Source organism: Peromyscus maniculatus, chromosome 19 (assembly GCF_049852395.1).
Source record: "Peromyscus maniculatus bairdii isolate BWxNUB_F1_BW_parent chromosome 19, HU_Pman_BW_mat_3.1, whole genome shotgun sequence".
NCBI classification, from domain to species: Eukaryota; Metazoa; Chordata; class Mammalia; order Rodentia; family Cricetidae; genus Peromyscus; species Peromyscus maniculatus.
In genome coordinates, this window is record NC_134870.1 from 14,774,388 (window position 1) to 14,787,442 (window position 13,055).

General features: G+C 43.9%; 1 protein-coding gene across 2 annotated transcripts; it reads left to right on the forward strand.

Annotated features, from left to right (window-relative positions):
• The first annotated feature begins 625 nt into the window (after nucleotides 1–625).
• On the forward strand, nucleotides 626–7,875 carry Rmp24 (ribonuclease MRP subunit p24). 2 transcript variants are annotated; one of them, XM_006980127.4, is made up of 5 exons: nucleotides 632–791; nucleotides 873–895; nucleotides 2,728–2,927; nucleotides 5,501–5,703; nucleotides 7,303–7,875. In XM_006980127.4, the coding sequence occupies exons 1-5, from the start codon at nucleotides 715–717 to the stop codon at nucleotides 7,454–7,456; spliced, it is 657 nt and encodes a 218-aa protein (XP_006980189.1). In that variant the 5' UTR covers nucleotides 632–714; the 3' UTR covers nucleotides 7,457–7,875. The 2 variants fall into 2 exon arrangements, with proteins under 2 accessions (XP_006980190.1, XP_006980189.1); XM_006980128.4 differs by lacking the exon at nucleotides 5,501–5,703 and having other exon boundaries at nucleotides 626–791.
• Nucleotides 7,876–13,055: the final 5,180 nt, after the last annotated feature.

The following is a 13,055-nucleotide window of genomic DNA, read 5'->3' on the forward strand; positions in this document are numbered from 1 at the left end:
GGCCGGCTTGGTCTACATAGTGAGTTCCAGGACAGCCAGAGCCATGTAGAAAGACTCTGTCTCAAAAAGTTAAATAAGTGCATTCATTTTTTAAAATGTGCATGAAATAAGTCAAACTAGGGCTGGAGATGGATTGGCTAATTAAGGGCACTTGGTGGCTTAGCATTTAAAAGCACTGACTGTTCTTACAGAGGACCCGGGTTTTGTTTTTTGTTTTTGTTTTTGTTTTCTAGCACTCACATGGCCGCTCTCAAATATCTGTAACCGCGGTTCCAAGGGATCAGATACTGCACTCAAGTGATATAAGCAGCTAAGCACTCATACACATAATAAATAAAACAAAAAAGGAAAGCAAACTAGAAGAGTAAAGAAAAACACCTGGATGATAGTTAATTGATTAACCTTGTTAAGACACCCAGAAAATCTTGACCTGAGGGTTAGAAGCAAGACAGGAATGAAGTCAGTGAGGATGGTGGAGCCTTGGGCTAGGGATCCTGTTCCCATTCTGGGTACAAGAACTTCGCTCTGGATGTTAAGAGGAACGACTCCACAAGCCAGAAGACAGAGAGCTTCAGACGCGACGCAGAGGAGGTCGGAACTTCTGAGTCGCGAATGCGTGTTTCCGGAGGGAGTTTGAGCGCGGAGACCCACTAAGAGAACCGATTTCCGGCATGGAGCTCTTCCGCGGCGTTTCGGCGGCCGGACGCACCAGCTATGCGGCAGAAGCACTACCTTGAAGCGGCGGCTCGCGGCCTGGTGGAGAGCTGCCCTGGCCAGGCCCGCTACCTCCTGTAGGTGAAGGATGGAGGGCGGGCGGGCGGAAGGGAGGGCAGCCACAGTGCCCCGGCCTCACGCCTCTCTCTCTTTTGCAGTTGGGCCTACAGTTCGACACACGGTAAGGAGGACGCCGGCTGCTGTCTGCACCATTCCACTGCTCCAGTGCCCCAAAAGAGAAGGCTGATCGACTTGTCTCATTAAAAAAAAAGTCCCAGGTTTCTCAATTGCATGAAAAACCCAAATCCTTTAATGTCTTAACCCTTAGCATTTGACACACTGGTTTTTTGTTTGTTTGTTTGATGTGTTTTTGTGCTTTCCCAGCGTGTATGTCAGGGCACCACATACGTGCTTGGTGTTGCAGAAGCCAGAAGAGGGCGTTGGATCCCCTGGAACTCGAGTTGTAACTGGTTGTGAGCCACCACGTGGATTCTGGGAATTAAACCCGAGTCTTCCCCTAGAGCAGCAATTACTCCTAACCCATGAGCCATCTCCCCAGTCCCTAGATCAGTTTTTATTTTAAAATTTTATTCTGCTAAGTGTATAAATTTTGCCCTCCTGTCTGTACCACTTGGAAGCCTGGTGACCAGAAGAGGATGATGAATCCCCTGGAACTGGAGTTACAGACAAATGTGAGCTGTGCTAAGTGGGTGCTGGGAATCGAACCTGGGTCCTTTGGGAGAGCAGCCAGCTCTTAACTGCTGAGCCATCTCTCTAGCCCACACATATTTCTCTGTGTGTATGTTTACGTGCCCAAAGAAGTGAATGTTTAGAAGCCAGAGAATAGCTTTGGGGAACAGATTCTATCCTTCTACTAGATGAGTTCCTGGGGATGAACTCTGGTCTTCAAGCTTGGTAGGAAGCTTGGTAGAAGCACCACACTGACCAACGTTTCAGAAGTAGTTTCCACCTGTCTTCCAGATATCTGCTTTCTCCTGTACCTCAGTGTACTTTGTTGGTTCTCCTAATCTTCCAAGATCCAAATATTGTGGTGTCCCCAGAACTCAGTTCTTGGATGACAATTTTTCATTCAGTCTTAGGGTTGGATACAGTATACTGAGATCTTCCTAATTCCAGCCTAGATCTCTCCTCCAGATTAGACTCACATCCTCTCACTGCCTTCCTGGCTTCTTGTTAATCACTAGTTCTTCCCACCGCAGTCAACAGTGATCCTGCCCTTACTCTGGAGCCATTCTTGACTCCCTAACATCACCTCTTCTCCTTGGTCCTCCTTGTGTGAGCCAATCACACTTTTACTCCATTGCTTCCAGCCTGGTCCAGTTAGTGCTTCCTTCCTAGATTACTGCTGTCCAATCCCTGCAGTCCATGTCTAAGCTAGATAAGCTCTGACATACTTCCAGCTTGTTCCGCAGCTCCAGCCACACCAGACCTGCTCCCTGGTGTGGTCCAGGGCTTTTCCAGATGCCAGGTCATGCCTGGAACTCGCCACTACTGCCTGCTGTCGTTTTTCTCTGCAGATGTTATCTGATGAAGCCTTCCCTAGCCACCCTTCTTTAATTACAATAACCAGACCAACCTCTGATCCCCCTCCTTAGCCCCAGCCCCGGCCCAGCACTTTGATGTTGTATGTCATCTGGTTGTCCTTTGTTCACATTCCCCAAAAGCACTGGTTGTACTAATTATAAGAGGAAGGGGTGGGGGAGGGAAACCCTATGCACTTCACTTTGTGGTAAATGTATTGATAACTAAGCAACAAATGGGCAAAGTAGTGAAAGCCAGCAACCTGCCCGTCTGCTGCTGAAGGAGTGGAGGGAGGGAATTTTGTAAAGTACATTATTGACACTTTGCTTTTATCAAGTTTCATACCTGGAGTTTGCTTCAAGAGACTATCTCCTGATGTCATCAGTATATTTTTCTTTTTCTCATTTATGATGCCAGTTGTTTGAGGTAACAAAACATGCTGACTTGTTAATTTGACTTATGTAATTGTAGAGGAAAACAGCACTTTTCAAGAAACATGTCCATACTGCTTCCAGTTGTTGGTTCTGGATAACTCTAGAGTCCGCCTCAAACCCAAGGCCAAACTGACACCCAAAATACAGAAACTTCTTCATCGAGAAGCAAGAAATCATGCACTGAGTTTTAAAGAAGCAAAAGTGTTGAGAAAATACCAAGAGTCCACAAGTGTGCTGGTAAGGTTACAGCTCTGGAACATAGAAACATGGTGTCATTTTGTCTTCTTTCCCTTAGACTGGAAATCAGCCTGCCAGCAGGGAGTTACAATGATATATCTGGACTGTCTAGAGTACACACATAATGTTTCTGTGATAGCAAGTCACCAAGGGCATGCTTCCTCTTATTTATTTAGAGACAGGGTTTCTCTGTGTAGCCCTGACTGTCCTAGAACTCACTGTGTAGACCAGGCTGGCCTCGAACTCAAGAGATCTGCCTGCCTCTGCCTCCTGAGTGCTGGAATTAAAGGCTTGGGCCACCACACCAGCTAGTTTATTTTTATTTTTGATAACTGCCTAAAAACCAAAGGTTGACAATCTTACCTGCTCACGTTACTGTTGAGCACAGTATTTTCAGTTTTGAGAATTCCTTGTGTTTGTCAGTGTACCTCACAGGATCAGTCACCACTTAATCATTTCTTCAGTGATCAATGCTTTCCTCCACAACCTTCTATATGAAGTCCCACTATTAGCATGTAATTCTTGTCCACCCAGCAAAGTGTTTAATAGCGGGGTAAAAAATGGAATAAAACAAAAATTCCCTAGGGCCCACTATCAGGTATATTTTCTATCTTGCATGCTCTGTGTGAAGAGTATCAGCTTACTCAAGTGCATGTAGGCACTGGACATTCCAATAGCTTAGGTCTGGCCTAGACAGGGTCTTGCTATGTAGCCTAGACTGGCTTTAAACCTACTGTGTAGCCTAGGCTGACCTCAACCAATGAGCCTCCTGCCACAGGAAATGATAGAAAACATCGCTGCAACATATTTGGAAAATGTTCCTACAGGAAAGTAAGTCTTCTGAGGTTTTACTTTGCTGAAGTATACTCTACTATATTTTAGTTAGAGATCACTAGAAAGGCTCAGGGGATGTTTCGCTGATTTATCTTAATCTGTAAGTAGCCTTTTTCCCCAAAACAGTAAGGCAGCAGGCCTTTATGCAGATTACTGTAGTCACTATTGCCGTGATAAAACACCATGACCAAGGCAACTTATAAAAGAAAGTGTTTAATTAGGCTTACGGTTCCAAAGGGCTAGATTCCATAATGGCTGAGTGAAGAACAGCTGAGGGTTCACATCTTGATCCACAACCTTGAGGCAGAGAGAGACACTGGGAGTCACTGTCTTTTGAAACCTCAAAGCCCGCCCCCCAGTAGCACACTAGATCCAACAAGGCCACACCTCCTCATCCTTCCCAAACAGTTACACCAACTGGATACCAAGTGTTCGAGCATATGAACCTATGGGTCATTCTTACTCAGACACCACACAGACCTTCGCTTGCACTTTTGTCTGTGTTTGAAATCTGAGTCCCTCTCGCCGAACTAGGTTATGTTCTGCAGAGTCTGTGAATGAGCTATGTACAAAAGGCATTTAAGTACCAAATGGACCATGTCTTAACGGTGCATCCTGGGCTGAAGAGAGCTCAGCAGCTAAAAAGCATTTGCTGCTTGTCTGATTCCCAGCAGCCATTCCAATAACAACACAACCTATACCCTCCACTGGCAAAAATACGTAGTAGATCTGAACACTATGGAGAGAGCTAATTTCTTTTTTTTTTTTTTTTTTTTGGTTTTTCGAGACAGGGTTTCTCTGTGTAGCTTTGCGCCTTTCCTGGAACTCACTTTGGAGACCAGGCTGGCCTCGAACTCACAGAGATCCGCCTGCCTCTGCCTCCTGAGTGCTGGGATTAAAGGCGTGCGCCACCATCGCCCGGCCAGAGAGAGCTAATTTCTAGAAGCAATGATGGAAACTGAAAGGTTTTATTAGTCACACCAACATTTACAAAATCACTACAGATCTGAAGGCACTACTTAAAATGTCAGTGATCTGTAATGTTTTATTGGGAAAAAGAAAACTAGAGTACACTAGCTAGAAAATAGTCACTCTCTACTGCTGTTATAAAGTACATCCAAATGTTAGTGTCTGGTCTCCCATCCCCAGTTCCCACACAAACCAGTTTAATGTTGAGGGAGTACAGTTCATGGTATTTTTTTAAATTATTGTATTTTTGAGATCATAATATTACACCATTTCCTCCTTCCATACCTCCCACCCATATACCCTTATTGTCCTCTTTCAAATTCATGTTCCTAAATATATAACTGTTCAGTTTGTATAATGTTGCTTGCATATGGATATTCCCAGGGCTGACCATTTGGTATTGGATAGACAGTTGGTAAGCTCTTCCCTGGGAAGACTATTTCTCTTGCTCTCCACATTCCTTAGTTGCCTATAGTTCTTTGTGTAGTTTTTTTTTTTTTTTTCTATCAGACTTTGGTCACTAAACAGTGTCATCACATGCATTGTGTAGGATTTTTAAAGCATTTAAAATATAAACACTTAGCCAAAACCTTCATATGTGCGATTCTGTTTTTGTCTTGTCTGATTCCTCCTGGTAGATTGCCAAGCTCCAGGGGCAGCCTCTGTGCTAACAGGGCAGCCTCTGTCCTACTGACATAGGGCCTGAGGAAACCGTGCTTTACTGAGTTACATTACCAGAGAACTCACGGACCAACTTCTTTTTGTGGTAGCTGGTTACCTGTAGAACGTGCAACAGAACAGTGAGGCACCATGGAAAGAGTAGAAGCTTCCTGTCAGCACTGAAGAGCAATGCTGCCCCTGCTACCAACAGAGCCAACCTGAAAACACCACAGAGAAAGACTCCAGGCTCCACACACCCAATGTGTCACAGTATGTCTGGTTCCAAAGGCAAGAGCCCCTCCTTGACTATCAGGTACCTTACCTTAGCTGCTCTGAAGCATGGAATACCATTTACTGTGCACTCCTGAGTACTCCGTGTTCCAGGCCTTGGCACATTTTCTCTGTCCTCAACTCGAGTCGGTGCCCATAGCTCCCATGCAGTCTCTCCCAGCACCTGACATACGTCCACAGCCAACCAGCACGTCTTCCCTTCCTGCTGTGAAACTCTGAACCAGATGCCCTTACTTACTTAAAATGCAGGAGGGTCGGCAGCCTCTACACTCTACTCTTCGTTGTCAGCTCCTACCTGTTCTTCCCTGCTGCTGCTGCTGCTGCTGCTGCTGCCTCTGCTGCTGCTGTCCTGGGCCAGGTCCTCGTGACCTGTCAGGACTAGGACAGTGATCTGATGCAGACCCGGCTGACGTGCAGCTCCGTGATGTGCAGCTCCGTGAGCAGCCTTTAACCCTGACTGTGGCCTGGGTCAAGTACATGGCCATGGCTCCCCAGGCCTGCACCTGCCTGCCCGGTGTGTCACCTCTGCTTACTCTGTGCCACCAAACCTGAAGCCCCACGCCACGTTTCCAAACTGTTACTCTTTCCTTTGTCACAGATTCTTGATGAAATCTAACTGAACAGAGGTTTGCCAGAGATACCAAGTTTTCATTCTAGGAATCCTGGGTACTTTGTCATTGTGACAGTCATACATTTACGTGCAATCCCATAGACACTGTTAAGAATTTGGAATATTTTGTTACAAAAGAAACTGAATATGCTCAGTATCTTAAGCATAAATAACAAAATCTAGCAAGGACTCAATTATTTCTGTTTAATGTTTGAAATTTCTATTAAGCTCCAAGTTTATGATACTGGGTTAAAATGTCAAGTCCAGTTTTACATATATTATCGATTTTAGTCAATATTTGGTGTAAGAATTCAACAGAAAATTTCACTTTTTGTGTAAATGTGGATAAAGGAAAATTTGGTGTATTTAAAACAATTTCGTTGCATTTGGAGTTACTAGGCAAGGGTCCAGTTGGTAGTCCTTGCTTTCTAAGCACAAAGACCTGAGTTCAGATCCCCAGCACCTACATGAACACTCCTACTGATGGTGAATGGCTTATTCTGTGGATGTTGTGGAGTGTGTCCTCTACCTGGCACTATCTAAAAGCACCAGAATCTAGACCTAATAGGCTGGTGCCTGTCCTACAGCACTGCCATTCTAATGGTGGGAGGCTCGGTGGAATGGTGCCTCCCCAAGGCCTTTCACTGTGGAGGAGTGAAGTTGTCTTCAGTTGTAAGGATGGAATGTTCTTAAAGGTCTCACTCACAACTGTCATGAATCCTGCAGTCAAGTGTGAAGAGCACTCAGCCTGACATTACCTGCAGGTTTATCTTTCAGGTGTCATAGGTGCTTCAAGAACCGTCCAGTGCACCTCCTAAATGGTGCCAGAATCCGATATTCCATGAGGTTTTTGTTGCTAATGAGAATTACTATGATGAGGACACCAGTGCCCATACAGAGCTGTAATGCAGAGTGTGCTGTGCGAGCAGAAGCTGCTGGGAGTGGTTCTCTAAGCAGGAAGAGTGTTTTGTCCTTTGGCGATGTGTTAACAGTAGTTTTCTCTCGTTTCAGAACACCTACGTCTGGACAGTCAACACCCATTTGCTCCTCAAGGAATGCGAGCAAAAGAAAGAAACACTTCTCTCAACTGAAAGCTCTGCTTAGTCAGAGTGCATCTGAGAAGACCCCAAAGCTGGACTTCAGGCACTTCTTATCTTCTCTGTGAAGAAGACGGCCTTTGCAAGGACTGCCTAGTGCAGCTTCTGAGACTCAAGTTAGTCACCAGCGTTTGTCTCACTCTGATGTCCGAGCACATGGAAACTAGGTCCAAAAGCAAGCTCTTCCGAGCATCCTTCATTGCTCCTGTGGAAAATGCCTCATTAAATCAAGTGACTGGGGCCTCCCTGGCTGAATGTGAAGATCAAAAAACAAACAACCAGACCAGAGAGATGGTTGCCATGCCTGACAGCCTGTATCAATCTCCAGGACCCACGTGGCATTAAGAACCCACTCTACAAGTTGTTTTCTGACCTCCACATGAGTGTCTCCCCCACCCAACACACACACATATACAAAAGAATGAGTGTAATAAAGGGTTTTAAAACTTGTGATAGTTCTTACAATAAAGGTATAACGGATATTGAATGGTAGCATTTACTTCAACTTTTAGTTTTTATTGTCATTTCTTTCAAAAGGAAATAGATCTTCACTCATGAAGGTTTCTTCCATGTGTCAATAACTATTGCTAATATAGAAAAAGAATCAAGTGTATGTCCTCAGTCATATGCATAATATATCAATACTAGTAACTGAACATTTCACATTTTGAAAACAAAAAGGAGTACCTGCCCCCTCCCTCCCCCTTCTGGTTTTGAACTCGGGACCTCTTGTGCTAGGCAGGCCGTATACAAAACTGTAAGAACTGGACTAAGAGTAAAGCCCAGTAGCGGTGCTGAGCCAGGTGTGCCTGCAGCATCAACCCTGTCACCATAGAGCCTCTCATGACCTAGAGGAGGAATTCTGCAGTGTTTCCTAGGTAACACAGCCTCCTTACTGGTCACTGCAACCCATCAAGACTTTCACCCAAACAGATAGTAAAGGAACACATCGATTCTGTTCCAGCCCCATTTAGCTGATAGTACTGCCAGAGGGCTGTTTATTTATGAGAAACATGTGCAGACAGATATGACACTTGGTCCTTCGAAGGGGAACATGGTGGGATCTGAGACAAAACGAACATCTGGGAAGCTCTTCAATGCTTTATTTTCTGGTTTCAGAAGAGCTTGGGGTGACATAATTCTGAGCATTAGTTCTGTTGGATCTTCAGGATAATGACAGGATGTCTTCTTAGGAACTTTTTTTTTTTAAATTCCAACACTTTTTTTTAAGTAATTACTGAAGAAATGTTTCAATTTTTCCTTTTGCCAATGAAAGTACACTTGCCACAGGGAATCTTAGAGAACATAAAATACGAATAACATTTTCATTCAGCAGCATACAAAAGAAGCACATATTTTAAAAAATATTTTCAAAATAATTTATTTTATTTTATTTGCATTTGTGTGAAGATGTCAGATCTCCTGGAATGGGAGTTGCAGACAGTTGTGAGCTGTCATGTGGGTGCTGGGAATTGAACCCAGGTCCTCTGGAAGAGCAGCCAGTGCTCCTAACCCCAGAGCCATCTCTCTAGCCCCAAAACTTTTTTAAAGATTTATTATGTACACAGTGTTCTGCCTGCATATATGCCTACATGCCAGAAGAGGGCACCAGATCTCATTATAGATGGCTGTGAGCCACCATGTGGTTGCTGGGAATTGAACTCAGGACCTCTGGAAGAGCTGCCAGTGCTCTTAACCAATCTCTGAGCCATCTCTCCAGCCCTTCAAAGCTTTTAAAAGCAAGATTTCAAGTGTAATCATAAATACTCATAAAGTGATATCATAAATACTGTCTGTATCCCCACATGGTACACCAATGGAATGAAGACAAAGCAAGAAAAACCAAGTCATGTTTTAAACAAATGTTTGATAAATGTCTACAACTTTGTAAGCAACTAAAGTTGCTGAAATGGCAGAAAACAAGCACTAGAGTATTCAGATGTCATTAACTGCCAAAAATAGACCTCAGAAATGTTTATGTCATATATGGCTGAGGGTAACATCTAAAACTAAAGTCGCATGCCTATTGCACTGTTTATTTGAAAAAGCGACCAACTATAAAGATGCTAAAAGTATTCCAGGAGGGCTGAAAGGATGACCAATAAGTAGAAGCACTTACACCAGACCCGACGGCCTGAGTTAATCCCTAGGACCCACATGGTGGAAGGAGAGGACCAATACCTACAAGTTGTCCTCCGACCTCCACACATGCACTGTGGTATGTGCCTGTACCCCACACAATGTATGTGCATTACCACATGAGGCCTGGAGAGAGTGCACTGATTAAGAGCACTTATTGATCTTACAGAGGGACCCAGGTTTGCCATCACCGATATGGTGGCTCACAACCATCTGGAATTCAAGTTACAGAGGATCAGATGCCCTCTTCTGATCTCCCTGAACAACAGACATGCACCTAGTACACATCCATACAAACAGGCAAAACACTAATACATAAATACATCTAAAAAAATCCAAAATGAAAATACTTTCCCTAACCTGTAAAAACATTTCTTTAAACACTGTTACTAAGTGGTATGCTTTGAAGTGTGTACTATTTAGAAATGGTTTAACTCCGGCACTGCACCATATTACTAAAAGTGCTGGTTAGGAGAAAAATCATGTTAATGAACCAATAAGCCCAGTCACTGGAAGTTAGCTTTCTATCAGTTCGTAGTGGGGAATTAGATGACTGGAAAGACGCTGTTTTATACTACTGACTTAAAATTTTACTGCAACTATAATTGTTCTTTTAAAGCACATAAAAGGAAGCAGAGGCAAGTGCTGACGACTGCAGTCTGTCTTCCTTAATGCTACTGAAGACATTCAGACTAGCACCTCAAACAGTAAGAATGCTAAGCATTTGTTGCTAACTTGGGCATCTAGGCCAAAAGACAGGGACATGGTCATGAAGCTTACCTGAGGTCCCACAACACTCGAACACCAGCTCAAAAACAAGATGAACAGTGTGTTAGCTGCAGCTCAAATCTGAAAACCACAACCAAAACCCAACTCCCCTATTTATGGCAATATAATGAACGTAGTAAATTATACAATAGCAGTGTGAGTGATCTAATAGCTTGGTCCCAGGAAAGATTTTGCTGAACACAGTGACGCATGCCTATAATCCCTGAATTCAGGAAGACTGTGAGTTCAAGGCCAGCCTAAACTATACAGTGAGACATTGCCAACAAGCAACAGTAAAAAGAGATTGCTGATGAAAGGAGACAACCGATGACAGTGTTATTGGGGAAAGCCATAGATTAGTGTCTGACTTTTATTCCCCCTCAACTGTACTTCCATAAGTAAGGCACAGTTTTATTCAGGGAACAAAGAAACTGGAATATAGCTTGGTGAGGGAGTGAGTGACCATGATGGGCAAGGTACTGGGTTCTACTTTCAACAGCACACACACAGGAAGACAGAATTACCTGAATATAACAGTATTTCTAGATATGTCTGGATTCCCTAATGGTTCTGAATCACATAGTTATTTACATTAATTCAAAATTTCGGTTTTTTATTTTTCCATAAAGCACAGAATTAAAATGTGATAATTCTAAAATTTGTTGCATACCCCACTTTAGCAAGTGATTAGGATCGCTATTGGATGCTTAGGATAGGATGTTCAGCAGCTAGAGAGATGGTTCAGCAACTAAGGTGTACTGCTTTGCAGAGGGCCTGAGCTGTGTTCTGAGCACCAACTTCAGACAATTCACACTGCCTCTAACTCCAGCTCTAGGGGTATCCAAACCTCAGATCTGCAGGTACATGTACACACACACACACACACACACACACACACACACACACACACACACACGAGATAAAAAAACAAATGTTCTTTAAAAAAAATATTTTTTAAAAAAATCTTAATTATCTAGGATTCGTTTAAGAAGTGCATGTCCCTAACTTGGATACTGCAACCCTGTAAACCTGGGACCAATAATTTGCACTAAAAACAAGTTCTTGGCCAAGGCTAATGGCTCTGATCTAATACACCCCTGGCTTAGAAAAATAAATTCTGAAAACTGTATTATTCCATTCCTACTGGTCTTTAGACATTTTGAAGACACCAGTGCAGCTGAATGATAATCTCTGTGCCTCAAAAGACGCTCCATCAAACATCACTTGAAATCATCTCCATCAGCAGTTCATTCTAGCTGCTGCTCTGTACACACCTATAATCACACACACACACACACACACACACACACACACACACACACACACACACACACACACAATTTTCTAAGTGCCTTTTCAACATCCCTAACTCGCAAGGGAGTAAAGGAGTGTGTATGGTCTCATGTAATCTAAGGTTTAAAGGTGGGGATAGAAAGGAAATAAACAGAGCAAGTGCAGCAATTCATATTAGAACCAAGGAGTCACAGAAGGGACAGTGAAGAGAAAACGGAAGAGACAAGACAGCACCAGCTAAAAGCAGAACAAACAGGTTAAAAAGTGCAATCAAGGGCAGTCCAAATCAACACCAGCATTGAGCAGGCTGAGGCAGGGAGACCCCACCCCTAGGCCAGCCTATGTTCTTTGGGAAAGCCTATCAGACCAAAAAAAAAAAACCAAACCAAGGGGGAAAAGAAGGTGGCAGGGCAAAGCTGGCCTGGGGAACTGAGGGTTACATATTAATCAGGGAAGTATAAACGTGAAGGAGAACTGAGAAGGTTCAAAGTCGGCATGCAGACCCTTGGGAGCCCCTCACATGGACACTGGGCCTGCCTCTTTGCAGTCTCCTGCATCCTGAGACAATCTGTAGCTACAGATGAAACCTACGCTCTAAAGGAGTAATGCGAAGGGGAAGCACATGAATTCAGATGAAGTAGCCAAACGCCATCTAGGAACGGGGCACTGGACGAGGACTTCCCAGATTGCAAGACTCAGGACGTTTTGACTGAGTTTTCAGTATGTGTTCAAGTGGTGTGTTAGGTCATCTAACCAAGTCTTAGGCTTCTTCACAAGCACTCTACACCTGAACTACCTGAACCACAGCTGAGGCTTATCAAACGCTAGCCAACACAGATTTCTATTATTTCCCAATTTCACTTTAAGCTTTAGGTATTAATTGGATATGTCCACCTGAAAGCACTTAGCCAATGCTAGGCATGTAACAAATATCTATTCTCTGCCCCCAAGGAACTAACTATGGAATGAACTATAAAACCTGTACTTCATTATTGCCCATAATCGCTTAAATATGTGTGTGTGTGTGTGTGTGTGTGTGTGTGTGTGTGTGTGTGTGTGTGTGTGTTATATGTGCCCAAGCTGAGGCTAGAATAGGGTACTGGGTTTCTTCCTGTTTTTCTCTGCCCCGTTGCCTTGAGATAGGGTCTCACACTAAACCTGAAGCTATCCTGGCTATCGTAGCTGGCCAGAGAGCTCCTGGGATCTGCCTGTGTCCACCCCAGTACTGGCACTTGTAGGCATGCCCAGCTTTTAATGCAGGTGCTGGGGAATCAAACTCAGGTCCTCATGTTTACACTGCAAGGGTTCTTACCACTGAGCTGTTTCCCCAGGCCCTGCTTAAATACTTGAGGTAAGAATCTGGTGCTCAGCCATCTGCAGTTTACTAAATGCCATGGTGATACTGATCGTCCTACATACAAGTCTGGACTACTGACCAAGTAACAGAAACCCCTTTTTGTAGTTTCT